Source organism: Salvia hispanica, chromosome 3 (assembly GCF_023119035.1).
Source record: "Salvia hispanica cultivar TCC Black 2014 chromosome 3, UniMelb_Shisp_WGS_1.0, whole genome shotgun sequence".
Classification (NCBI taxonomy): Eukaryota; Viridiplantae; Streptophyta; class Magnoliopsida; order Lamiales; family Lamiaceae; genus Salvia; species Salvia hispanica.
Genome location: NC_062967.1, coordinates 30,411,142 through 30,424,659, shown reverse-complemented (window position 1 = coordinate 30,424,659; position 13,518 = coordinate 30,411,142). Strand labels below are relative to the sequence as shown.

The 13,518-nt window shown below is 35.9% G+C and overlaps 3 protein-coding genes across 3 annotated transcripts in view; 1 reads left to right on the top strand and 2 right to left on the bottom strand.

Annotated features, from left to right (window-relative positions):
• Positions 1 to 494: 494 nt before the first annotated feature.
• On the bottom strand, positions 495 to 1,467 carry LOC125209841 (GDSL esterase/lipase At4g10955-like). Its single transcript, XM_048109420.1, has 2 exons — positions 1,440 to 1,467; positions 495 to 1,315 (listed from the first exon to the last, which is right to left on the bottom strand). The coding sequence occupies exons 1-2, from the start codon at positions 1,465 to 1,467 to the stop codon at positions 495 to 497; spliced, it is 849 nt and encodes a 282-aa protein (XP_047965377.1).
• Positions 1,468 to 5,010: 3,543 nt separating this feature from the next.
• On the bottom strand, positions 5,011 to 7,301 carry LOC125216582 (GDSL esterase/lipase At4g10955-like). The gene is made up of 3 exons (XM_048118334.1): positions 7,265 to 7,301; positions 6,358 to 6,432; positions 5,011 to 6,085 (listed from the first exon to the last, which is right to left on the bottom strand). The coding sequence occupies exons 2-3, from the start codon at positions 6,417 to 6,419 to the stop codon at positions 5,110 to 5,112; spliced, it is 1,038 nt and encodes a 345-aa protein (XP_047974291.1). The 5' UTR covers positions 6,420 to 6,432; positions 7,265 to 7,301; the 3' UTR covers positions 5,011 to 5,109.
• A 3,096-nt stretch (positions 7,302 to 10,397) lies between these two features.
• LOC125211481 (rust resistance kinase Lr10-like) overlaps positions 10,398 to 13,518 on the top strand; it is a gene marked incomplete at its 3' end in the record, with an annotated part of 5,239 nt that continues 2,118 nt past the window's right edge. Inside the window, exons 1-4 of the mRNA XM_048111298.1 lie at positions 10,398 to 11,301; positions 12,342 to 12,362; positions 12,469 to 12,501; positions 12,595 to 13,518. Of these exons, the coding sequence (XP_047967255.1) occupies positions 10,515 to 11,301; positions 12,342 to 12,362; positions 12,469 to 12,501; positions 12,595 to 13,518 (1,765 nt within the window). The remainder of the gene's footprint in view (positions 11,302 to 12,341; positions 12,363 to 12,468; positions 12,502 to 12,594) is intronic.

Here is a 13,518-nt window from a genome sequence, read left to right as displayed (position 1 = left end):
TTCATCGTTATATGGAGTATTAATTTTGGACATTTCTTTTAGACACGGAGGTAAAAGAATATTTATTTAATGAGTTAAGTGGAGTGAGATCAAATTAGAAGAGTTGTGAGACATAAGAGAATTTAAAGAGTGCTATATTTTGTGAACAGACCCAATTGTAAGGGTATAATCCAAAAGAGAATATGAAGACTGATAGGGAGAAGAGAGCATCAAATAGAGTGATCTGATGGGAAAATATAATAAAGATGGTATTGTTTTCATTTCAGGAAATATGTTATTTTTATTGGATAAACCAAAAAGAAAAATAATATCATATTTTATAGGATAGAGAGAATATACAAAAGTTGGACTCTTAAAACCCGTATTAAGTCAAATGTGGACTTATATTGCGGGAGAGAAGGAGAGTATAGAAAATCAGATAATGCTGATGTGTCACATATAATTAATTAAATAAAACAATTTATAGTAAATTGGGTGTGATATTTGTGATGTTATTAGTGTCGGTAATGGTTGTTCTCCACCTTCAAATCACGCCTCCACCATTGATCAATCCCATGAGCCTCCTTAAACCTAAGCCACTCTTTGCAAATCCGGCCATGGGCCCCCGTAAACATTGTCGCCGCCATAACGTTGAGAGTGATATGAGCAGAAGGAAGAAGATGAAGTGGTTCGCGCGACGAAAACATGCTCAAAACGGATATCTTGGTGGCAACCCTCACAATCTTCCCCGCCCCGATCGCCTCCATTGATTCCCTACCCTTAAAATACCCAACATATTCCGAAAATATTGGATCCGCCCGGTTGATAAACAGATACGGGACCCATGTTGACAGCGCGTCAAAAGAATCCGTTTTAATAACATCAGTAGCAGCAGCAACATCAGCAGTTAAGCCAGCAGTCAAGAGACTGCCAGTAAGCCTAAGCCCGAGCTTCACCTTCTCGCTCTTAATCCGATCAATGGGCAGAGAGATGAAGGGCGGGTTATACAAGTACGTCTCGAGACGGACTTTGAAGCGCTTCGCCATTTCCCTTCCGACCGCTAGTGCTAGCGACGATCCCAGGGAATGCCCTGCCAGCCAGACATTCTGGTAATTGATCATCTGGCTGGCAGCTTCTAGCCCTGTCCGGAAACGGTTGCTCTTCTGGAGGCCGTTTAAGAAGAGCTTAAAGTTTAGCTTGATGTCCTCTTCCCAGTTTTCGGGCCTCAGGAGCGTGCCGCGGAACGCAATCACGTATTGCGGCGTCCCAACAGTTTGGCAGTGCTCATAGTTTATAAACTCGAAGACCGCGCCGAAAATTGAGAAGTTGTTGGTATCTATGAGGGTTTGAAGTTGAAAAATCGCCACCACAGAGGGGCCAGGACTTCAGTGCCTTCCCGTCCATGTCGTCGGTCGTGTTCCAGGGTGTAAACTCCCTGGACCAAGCTGGCCACCACAGACCTTTTGTGGTTGAAGTTGTCCCTGTCATTAGTGTAAGATCGTCTTTTAGATAATAGTAGTAACATTTATTATTGTAAGAAATTTTAAAACATTTTTACTGGGTAGTATAAGAGCATCCATAATAAGAATAGGCCAGCCACTCTCTCTACCTGCCACGTCATCAGCACTAAAAATCCACCTGCCACATCATAGGCCAGCCTCAAATAGGCTAGTCTAAGGCCAGTCATAGGCCAGCCGCAATAAAAATAATTCAAAAACAACTACATTTACGAAATTAAATTTACGAATAATTTCGTCATTTTTTTATAATTAACCTAAAAGTATTTAACAAATGTAAAAAAGTATCGGATGTTACCGATCAACAGTGGTAACTGGTAAGATACAAAGGTCCACTGAGGATGAATCTTTGATTCTCATACTCCATTAATGCTTACTTTAATGCTGACCAACTGCACAAATGAATCACACCAACATATTACATGGAGTATATATTATATACTATATACAATTTAATCACATCAATGATCAATCTAATTAAACAGTATACTCTTCCCATCTTTCCATAAGTGATTGATTTTCTATTAGACACGAGATTTAAATTATATTTATTGAATTAAATAAAGAAAAATAAAATACGAGAGATAAAAAGAAAATAAAGTAAGAGTTATTTTTTGCTAAATATAATAAAAATAAATCAATAACTTATAATAAGACGAAGAGAGTACGGAATTACCTCGAACTAATCTCAATTATTGGTCTTAAAGAAGATAAAAATCCCGAATCTGTTCTGCATTCATCAATTTTATATCAGAAGAATCCATGAGATATCAACATTGCAAATTTAAAAAAAAAAAAAAAATCAATTCTTAGGGGTAGGGCCAAGCAAGCATACGTGCTTGAGGGGTTAAGCATGTCGCTGCATACGCCTAACTGCCTAAGCATGCATGTGGGCTCTTCGCACGAATGCGTGCCTATATAAGAACATTTAAATTTGAAATATTTACACTATCAAACGTTTCGATAGTGTAAATAATTCAATTTTTTTCGATAGTGTAAATAATTGAAATTTGAATGTGTATATTTGGATAGTGTAAGTAATTTAAAGTTGAATGTGGATGTGTTATGGATGTTTTAGCAAATAAAACAAAGTCAATATAAACAACATGAACATATTTTATACTTAACAATTAATATTCCATAAACAAGTGGAGTCGTCCAAAATTAACCAAAAAAAAAGCAACAATAAGATGTAGTAAGAAAAAATTAAAATTAAGAAAATTTGATCAAATTTTAGTCATATTATAACTTTAAAATGTAAATAACTTGAAGTCAAAATTGAAGAGGGTACGGCCAAATAAAAATAAAAAAAAAAAAAACCATTTTTTTGAAAAATTAGTAACAACCCAAACTGAACAAAAACCCGATCTAAACCAAACAACAACCAAAATTTTATACAGACAATCCAAAATTTAAAACTCGAAACTTAAATTACTAATATTTGCTGATATATACACTTGGTATTTTTTTTATGTCGACGTCCTTCACAATCAGTAAAACACCTCCCTAACAAATGAAATGACCATTTTCATTAGCACAAAATAACATATTCAAAAATAATAAAGTAGAAAAGAAAGTATACCGAATTAAAAAAAGAAAGCACCTAAAAAATTCACATGCGCACATAAAAAGAAATGGTTCAAATTAAATCATTAAACAAACTGTAGATAACAAGATTACTCTTTCAATGTATCATCACAATAAAGAAAAGCAATTTAGCAACAACCTAATATTCATTGAATTACCAATAAGAAATTAAACCACATCCGAATTCTAAAACACGTGCAAAAGTTAGGATATGCATAGGTTCAGAATTTCAACTCTTTATTTCTCATTTTTCCGAGCACTTTTAATTTGCCCTTTACCTACCAATTTTGAGACCGATAAACACTTTTTTTTAGTGGAGATTCCTCATCTAATTACAAAATTTAGAAAAATAAAACTAATCCGTTTCTATATCAACTGGAATTCAACTAGTACTACAAAACAATATTGCTATCAAATTCCAGCTAACACACACACACTGCACCAAAATAAATGACAAAAAGAGCAAAAACTAAATAAATGAAAAAATGAAAGGGGGAATTAAAAAAAATTAAAGGAATAAAATGATTGAGAGAGAGAGAAAACGCACCTATGTACTGCAGAAATTTGAAATATGTTTTTTCTTGTGTTTGTTATGCAGTATATATATATACACACACATAGTATTTGTGTGTGAGCGTGAGCTTGGGGCGCTCACGCGATATTATCATTTTCGTTATTGTTTATTTTATTTATATGTTCATTTTATTCTAATAAGTAGAGTACTTAAAAATTGAGTAATGTAATGTGGAGGCGGCCATCGCATTTGGAATTTATCATTAATATTCTGCGCATTTTCCGATTCGACGCTGCTCCGTATATATAACACTATATATATTCGACTTGAGTGGCAATGAAATTACGTGTGTCAAATTATAAGGTGAAAATTTGTCCTATTTGCATAGACCATAAATTTTCTCCTAGTCTTCTAGAATTTCTTGGTTCAAAATTCAAATGCAAAATTGTAGCTTGTTCTTGTTTGTTTAGATTGTGTTTAATTTACAAATTACAGTACGTAACAATAAAAGGTTAGATATGCTCATTTTCTATGTAGCTTCAAATAAATGGATGAAAGAATAAATTGGCTTTAATTTATCTATATTTTGTAAAATTAATGACATAAGTATGTTTTTATGAGGTTATAATAAATTAAATGAATAAAAAATAGTCTATTTCAACGTGAATTAAACAAGAATGGTATCCACAGATATCGCCTATGTGAACAGGGGTGGATCTAGTGGGGTTGGTGGGTCGACCGACCGACCGACCCCACCGTCGGCCTATGAGTACTACCAGAATCAAGCTTGAGAGTTGTCGTTGTTGTGCTTCAACCCTGCGATGCATAAAGAGTTGCAGTGGAAGAAGATGAACATGGACAGGCTCCCACCGTTCCTTATTAATAGAGATATTTTTTTTGGCACGTAGTTTAAAAATAACGTGTTAAATAAATGGTGAATAAAATAAAGAGATGAAGAGAGAATAAAATTAGTGACATGATTATTTTTTTGTCAAAAATAGAAATGATTCAATTACGTTAGAACTTTCTAAAATTGAAAAAAATTACTCAATTGATATGGGACTGAAGAAGTAAAATACAATACATAAAACTGTTAAGCTCGTAGCCCATAAATCTATTTTGACTGTTACCTTATGTTATTAACCATTTTATCCCACATAAAAGTACTCCCCCATCTTAATATTGAAACGTCTTAAAAGTCTGTCTCCAAATTCCATTAATAAATAGAGTAAGATAGGAAAATATAATCAAGATGGTACTATTGTTTCCATTTCAGGAAACATGTCATTTTTATTAGATAAACTAAAAAGAAAAGCATATCATTTTTTATAAGATAAAAGGTGTATATAAAAATTGGACTCATATTTCACTAACTTCTTCAATTCATTTTTTTTTATATTTCTTAGAACCATCAAGTCAAATTTAGACTTTTATTGCAGGACGAAAAGAGTATAGAAAATCAAAGCTATAATTTATTAAATAAAACAATTTATAAATTAATTGGGTGTGAGGTTATTTGTATTGGTATTGTTTGCACTCCACCTTCAAATCACGCCTCCACCATTGGTCAATCCCATGAGCCTCCTTAAACTTAAGCCACTCTTTGCAAATCCCATGAGCCTCCTTAAACCTTGTCGCCGCCGTAACGTTGAGAGTGATATGAGCAGAAGGAAGAAGATGCATTGGTTCACTCGATGAAAACATGCTCAAAACGGATCTCTTGGTGGCAACCCTCACAATCGCTCCCACCCCGATCGCCTCCATTGCCTCCCTATTCTTAAAATACCCAACATATTCCGAACATATTGGATCCGCTCGGTTGATAAACAGATAAGGGACCCATGTTGACAGCATGGCAAAATGGTCCTTTTTACTAGCATCAGAAACAACAGCAACAGCAGCAGCAGTTAAGCCAACAGTCACGAAACTGCTGACGAACCTAAGCCCAGCCTTCACCTTGCTGTTCTTGACCCGCTCGATGGGCAGAGAGATAAAGGGCGGGTTAAACAAGTATGTCTCGAGACGGACTTTGAATTTCTTCACTATTTCCCGCCCGACCGCCAGTGCTAGCGACGATCCCTGGGAATGTCCTACCAGCCAGACGCGTTCGTGTTTGAACTTGGTGGTTGCTTCTAGCGCTGTCCGGAAACGGTTGCTCTTCTGGATGCGGTTGAGGAAGACTTTCAAGTTCATTTTCACGTCCTCTTCCCAGTTTTCCGGCTTCATGATCGTGCCACGGAATGCAATCACGTATTGCGGTGGCCCGTCGGTTTGTTGGTGTGGGGAGCTTATTAAGCTGTAGACCAGCCCAAAAATCGAGCCGTCTTTGTTGTCTACGAGGCGGTCGTGGACTCGGAAGTTGAAAGAGTCCCACCACGGATGGGCCAGGGCACAGGGGTATTTCCGGTTATGTCGTTGGTCGTGTTGCAAGGTGTAAACTCCCTGGACCAAGCTGGCTAACACCGACCTTTTGTGGTTGATGTTGCTCCTGTCATTGGATCTTGTGTGAGATCGTTTCATATTACACTAACTTTTTCAAACCAATTTTACTTTTTTTTAAAAATCCATGCCGGGTTAAAGTAGGATACATAATGGGGGACGAAGGCAGGGACAGAGCCAGAAATTCAATTTAGTAAGGATATATTGATTTTTTTTTTAGTTAACAACTTAATATAAATGAAATACATTGTGAAGGGGCAATTGTCCCTTATTTATAATGAACTCAAAAATATTTGACAAATGTATAGTTTGGGCTGTTACCAATCAACGGCGGAGATATATGAAGGCCCACTGCGGCTGAAAGTTTGATCCACATAGGCCATTAATGCTAATTAACTGCACAAATTAATCACATCAACATACACACAAATTAATCACATCACATATTAAATGATATCGTTTTAGTGAAAAAGTTGAGAAGGGTTTCATAGTGTCTAGTGTCCTAAAACTCTTTTCTTCTTCAATGTTATGGACATTTTCTATAATAGTACATTTTCTAGAATGCTCTAAAAGATAGGAATATAAAACGGTCTTAACCTTAATTTTGAAAAATGTCATTTTAGTCTATGTGTTAAGATAATAAAAATCACCTTAGAGTACTAGTACAAAATAGATCGGCTTTTCATCACCCTATATTATATAGCTAAACAATTGATGAAATACACTAGAAAAAAGTTTAAGTTTGAGATATTTTTTTAACATACACTTACAGTAAAGTTGTTCGCGTAAAAGTCTAAAAGTTTATAATGATGTTATGATAAAACATCGTGGGCTCTACGAGCGAATTCCAACTAATACACACACTACACTAGAATAAATGACAAAAACAGTAAAAAGTTATAAAAACTACTCCCTCCGTCCCTGAAAATTTGCTACCTATTTCTTTTTCCGTCCGTCACTAAAAATTTGTCACCTTTCACTTTTACCATTTTTTGTAGTCTTCCCTACATTCCACCAACTCATTCACACTCACATTTTATTATAAAATTAATATATAAAAGTATGACCCACGTGCCACTAATTTTTTCTAACTCACTTTTTATTACATTTATTAAAATTTGTGTTGGGTCAAATGGTGACGAATTATTAAGGATGGAGACAGTAATAGAAAAGGGAAGAATGAAAAAAGTGAAAAGGAAGAAAAATGATTGAGAGAGAGGAGACGCACCTATGTATTGCAGAATGCGTGAACTGTGTTTCTTCTTATTTTTGTTTTCAAATACTGTATATATGTACATATTTTATATTTGTATGTGAGCGGGAAGCATCACGCGTAAACAACATTATCATTTTCGTTTATTTTATTTATAATAATTTTATTTTAGTTTGTCTGATACTTAAAAATTGACTAATGTAATGCGGAGGCAGCCATCTAATTTGGAATTTATCATTAATTTTCTACGCATTCCAATTTGACCTAAATATTTAATTTTATGCTATATATTATTGGAGTATATGTGTTCGACTTGAGTGGCAATGAAATTTCGAAGAGTCAAATTATAAGGTGAAAATTTGTCCTATTTGCGTAGACCATAATTTTCTCCTATAGTCTTCTGTAGAATTTATTGGTTCAAAATTCAAATGCAAATTTTCTTCTTTAATATAGTACTAGTAGTATTACTATCTATGAGTCTAGCTTGTTCTTGTTTAGATAGTGTTAATTTTACATACGTAACAATCAAAAGTTGATATAGTATAACTTCAAATAAATGGATAAAATCATAAAATAATAGATTGGCTTTAATTAATTTATCTATATTTTGTAAAAATAATGATATAAGTAATTTTTTATGGGGTTATTATAAAATTAAATGAATAAAACAAAATAATCATGTCAATGTAAATGAGATGAGAACAGTATCCACAGATACCCATGTGATAATTCTAACGTCAAGTAATCACTGGTTCAATCTCGCACAATCTCCAAACAATTTAATTTTGATCAATTTATATAAGAAAGTGTCATGCTACTTCATCACACATTGAGAAATAATGAAAATAAATTCCACGTAGTTTAAAGCTTCACCACACGAAATAGAAATTATGAAATAAATTCCACGTCACTTTAAAAACAATGACTTGAACCTTTGGTATCTAGTACGGAGTACTAAGAAATTAAGCTCAATTGAACTCGAATCTTTTTCGCATCTACCAAGCAACTTCCTATTAGCGCATCCACAATAGGGTGCCTATTGTTGAACTCGAACCTTTTTCGCATCTACCAAGCAACTTCCTATTAGTGCATCCACAATGGGGTGCCTATTGACACACATTTTGGCGAACAAGTTGGCCATCGGGTACCCCACTGCCAAGCGCTTGGGCACTGCACACGATTTGGGCGCCGAGATCGGCGGCTGCCCCATTTTTTTTTTTGTTTGAAGAAGGAGAGAAGTTGTATGAAGAGAGATTATGCATAGAAGTTTTTTAATGGAGAAGAAAATGAATAGTGAATTAGGTTTTCATTTGTTTTTAATTGGTGTAAAATGAGCTTTATTAGTAGACCAATAATTTTATTAAAAAACAATTATAAAAATATAAATAAAATAGTGATGATGTGAAAACGAGATGAGTTATGGAATGGGCATGAGATAGATTGCACATTGCACAGTGATATACTATGAGATTAAATGCTCGTGTGACATAAGGAACTGAGATAGGCTATGAAATAGCCTCTTACTATTGTGAGTGCTATTATAGTCTTGTTAGCAGTCATTACAATATTATAAAATTAAGTGAAAATTATTATTTAAATTATACTCCCTCCGGTCCCCATCAAATGTCTCATATTTTCTTATTTGGACGGTGCATAATAAATGTCTCATTTCAATTTTTACCATTTTTAGTAGTGTACTTTACATTTCACTAATTCATTCTCTCTCACAATTTATTATAAAACTAATATGTAAAAGTAGGACTAACATTCCACTAACTCTTTCCACTTACTTTTACTAAGAAAATTAAATAATTTTTTAAAATCTATATCAGTCAAATATAAGATATTTAATGGGACTAGAAGAAATAATTTTTAATTAACTTCTATTCTAGGGACGAAGGCACATTGGACTCCTAGGCCCATCAGCTATTTGAAAATTATGAAAATTATCGCTCTGGACTTGCTACATGGAATTGAATCCTCTTAGCCCCAAATCTATATTAAGACTCCCATAGTCTTATAAAATATTATCACATTTTCATTTTTAATTTGTCTTATAAAAAATATCATATTTTCACTTTTGAAAAAAATTCTCTCTCGCCTGGCGATGTTACTTATAGTTGCAGGTTATGTTAGTGTTTTATAAATTGAAGAAAGCCACATATTTAGCATTACCTTTATTTATGTATTTTTATTTTTTCTCATGGAAATAAACTGATAATCGCGTTGAAAGTGCAGCCTATGTTGACTTCAAACTAAAAAAATGTCAACGGCCTGAGCACCGTGTTCACCTATATGCGGTGCATATGCACCGACGTATCATCAACCCAATAAATGAATCAATCCCTCACTAATTTTTGCCCTTGAAATAGTTTAGGAAACACTTGCTGAAATGAAGAAATTATTTTCGTGAAATCAATTTGATTATTCAAATAAATACATCGTTTAACTTGAGCGTTCAATAACACATTTAACTATTGTTTTGATAAGATTTCTAGTAAAGTCAAAGCATAAAAATAATTCAAATTTAACATAGAATTTAATAAACCTTGAAAATTCCTATTTCTATTGTAATTTCTACCCTGAGTAAATAGGAGTAACAAAAGATAGAGTAATTAGCTATGGTTTAAGTTATAATAGTTGAAGATAAATTTATAAATTCTCAAATTTAACTAGTAAGTAGTACTATTGTCTATTATTACATGTCTCATTTTGCTATTTTGGAACTTCTATTATTACATACTCCGTATTTTATTACAATTTTATTATATTTTATAAATATTAGTATATGATATTTTACTAACTCATTTTACTTAAATTTATTCATAAAAATTAATATATAAAAGTATAATTCAAATTCCACAAACTATTTCCAGTTAATTAGTCCGTACTTCACATTTCTAACTTTTGAGCATTTGTGATGCCAAAAAGTAGTAAATAGTACTCCTATTTATAAAAAAAATTCTACTTACTACATAAAACTATCAAATTCTACTTACTACATAAAAATTCTAATTAAACGAACAAATTATCTGTAAATAATTTAATTAAGTTGCTACTTAATTTAATGCGTATAATTGGATGGGTGCATGGACACCGGCAGCAGCAGGAAGACGCTTCTCTACTTGGTCAGCAATGGAAGTATCATCCATCTTCACAGCTCCTCATTGACTTCTTCACCATTCCTTTTTTGAAGCTCTGTATATGCATTCATCTTTCTTCTCCTTCCCTCAAAGATCACAACTTTACATCAAAATTCCCCAGAATGTCACAAAACAGAAGCCTATCTACAATTGCAAGCATCCCAATTCTCCTCCTTTTCCTCACTGCCAATTGCTTAGCCCAAAACAACAACAACAACAACTGCGCCTCCTCATTTTGTGGCAACGTCAGAATCAGCTACCCTTTCCGATTAACAACCGCCCCCAAATCCTGCGGCCACGACGGCCCCGGGTTCGAGCTCGATTGCCGCAGCAATCAGACAATTTGGGCGCCGAAATCATCATCGACGAGGTACATTGTTCAAGACATCAACTACGAAACCTACTTCATTAGAGTAGCTGATCCCGCCCTAAACCCCTCAAATTTCTCATCTTGCCCTGTTTATTCCAACAATTACGATTCATGGCCGGATATATTCAGTGGCTTCTTCGATTTCAACATACCTGTGTCGTTTATGTACTGTCTCTCTCCTGTGGATTCCCCCAATTATGCTGAGGGGCCTTTCTGTGGGAATATGAGTGGGATTTTCTCTAATTCTTCGAGAATTTATAGTTATCTTATGTTGGGAGAGGATGTTAAGGTGTCGGATGTGGAGGAGGGGTGCTCGGTTTATAGGGTTGTTTGGACTTCTGGGCTTAGGGGTGTGAGGGGGGGTGATTCTTTGAAGGGGATTTATGATGCTTTGGGGTATGGGGTGGAGCTTTCGTGGTACCGTGCTCTCTGCGGGGAGTGTGATAGGAGTGGCGGGTATTGCGGCTTGCAGGGGAGTCGGATCACTTGCAAACACTACTGCATGGAGGATACACCTATCTCCGAGCTGAGTTTCAAATGTGAGTCACATCTTTTGATTGAAAGTTATAACTACTGTCTTGATCTTGTTTTGTGTGTTGATTGATTCACTTTGAGATTGTTGGAATGGTCACACTTGGTAGCATTGTAAGCCGCATCGCATGCTTAGCTTATAACTGTCGTAATCTTGTTTTGTGTATTGCTTCACTTAATTTGAGATTGTTGGAATAGTTAACTTTTGCTTAGGTTAAACTGTCCCAATCTTGTTTTGTGTATTGATTCACTTTGAGATTGTTGGAATAGTAACACTAAGTAGCATTGTGAGTCACATCATTTTTATGTATTGATTCGCTTTGATATTGTTGACATTAGGTAGCATTGCTATGAATCGTTCATTCGAATCCGCATTCTTTATGTAAATCTGTCGAGATTGTTGGGGTAGAAACACTAGGTAGCATTGCAAGTCACATCTTTTGCTAGTTATAACTGTCTCAATCATGTTTTATGTAATGCTTCACTTTGAGATTGTTGTAATAGCCACACTTAGGTAGCATTTAAGTCACATCTTTTGCCTAGCTTGTAAGTTGTAACTGTCAAAATCTTGTTTTTGTATATTGCTTCACTTTGAGATTGTTGGAATAGTAACACCAGTTAGCATTGTTATGAACCGATCACTAGAATCAACATTGTATAAATCTGGCGGGATCAATAAGTTATCAAAAAATTTAATCAAAACTTTTAGTTCAAGGGAACAAGTAGAATCACTTCATCACAGATACAATGAAATATCTCGAGTTACATCTTTTCCTTAGCTTATAACTGTCACAGTCTTGTTTTGCGTATTGATTTGCTTCGAGATTGTTGGAGTTGTAACACTAGGTAGCATGGGTAAGTCACGTCTTTTGCTTAGCTTGTAACTGTCCCAATCTTGTTTTGTAGTATATTGATTCACTTTGATATTGCTCGTGTTTCGTATTTTTCGCTGCCTAATTCAACTTTGATGATCTTTGAGCTAAGTGCCTGATTTTCTCATTTACCGACTTCTTGTTATGCTGATGTTGCTTTCACTTGAACAATGCAGGTAAAGTCAACTACTGGGGACGTGAGTACTGTTCTATCTTCTCAAACCTTCATTGTCTTTCTAATATTTTCCTCTGAATCTGTTTCCACATGGATGTCTCTTCTAACATATTTCCCTGTTCCGACAGTGATTGTCGGGGTTTACGCGTTGATTGCATTTGGTAAGATCACAACCTTCATTCAATTAACTTTTCAATATTGTGTGAAATGCTAGTGTAATCAAGTTTAATTGTTCATTGTTCATGACTATACAGGTGCACTTGTTGCTCTGAGATTCGTGATAGGATTCCCGATCCTGGTCGGGCTAGTGGTGCGCAGATGGAGGAGACGGCATCTAGCAATGGACGAAACCATCGAAGAATTTTTGCAGGGTCAGAACAACCTCACCCCTATAAAGTACACCTACTCCGAGATCAAGAAGATGACGAACAATTTCAACCAGAGATTGGGCGAAGGAGCCTACGGAACTGTGTACAAAGGGAAGCTTCGAAGTGGCCCGTACGTTGCAGTGAAGATCATGGGGCAGTCTATGCCCAGCGAGCAAGAGTTCATCAGTGAGGTCGGCACAATAGGCCGGATCCACCATGTCAATGTGGTGCAGCTTATCGGCTTCTCGGTCGAGGGCTCCAAGTGCGCCTTGGTTTACGAGTATCTGCCAAACGGCTCCCTGGACAGGTACATTTTCAACCAGCAAGGTCTAGAGGTGACCGCGCTGAGGTACGAGAAGATGTTTGAAATCGCGCTCGGGGTGGCCCGTGGGATTGACTACCTGCACCGTGGTTGCGAAATGCAAATCTTGCATTTCGATATCAAGCCTCATAATATTTTGCTTGACGACAAGTTCAACCCGAAGGTGTCTGATTTCGGACTGGCGCAGCTGTACCCGAGCGATGGCGGTAGTTTCGTGAACCTGTCGGCCGGGAGGGGCACGATGGGGTATATGGCGCCGGAGATGTTTTACAAGAACGTCGGGGGAGTCTCCTACAAGGCGGATGTGTACAGTTTCGGGATGTTGCTGATGGAGATGGCGGGGCGGAGGAAGAATGTGAACCCCTTCGCGGAGGAGGAAGGGCAGATTTACTTCCCGTCGTGGGTGTACGAGCAGCTTAGCAGTGGGAAGGAAGTCGAGGTGAAGGATGCGACGGACGAGGAGAGGAGGATGGTGAAGAAGATGGTGA

What these genes read in the sequence shown, in the direction of transcription:
- LOC125209841 (XM_048109420.1), bottom strand. Translation starts at nt 1,467, where the DNA reads ATGACAGGGACAACTTCAACCACAAAAG. An exon ending in GACAACTTCAACCACAAAAG is followed by an intron (nt 1,316 to 1,439) that starts GTCTGTGGTGGC and finishes AAACCCTCATAG; the next exon opens with ATACCAACAACTTCTCAATT.
- LOC125216582 (XM_048118334.1), bottom strand. Translation starts at nt 6,419, where the DNA reads ATGGCCTATGTGGATCAAACTTTCAGCCGCAGTGGGCCTTCATATATC. An exon ending in TATATCTCCGCCGTTGATTG is followed by an intron (nt 6,086 to 6,357) that starts GTAACAGCCCAA and finishes ATCCAATGACAG; the next exon opens with GAGCAACATCAACCACAAAA.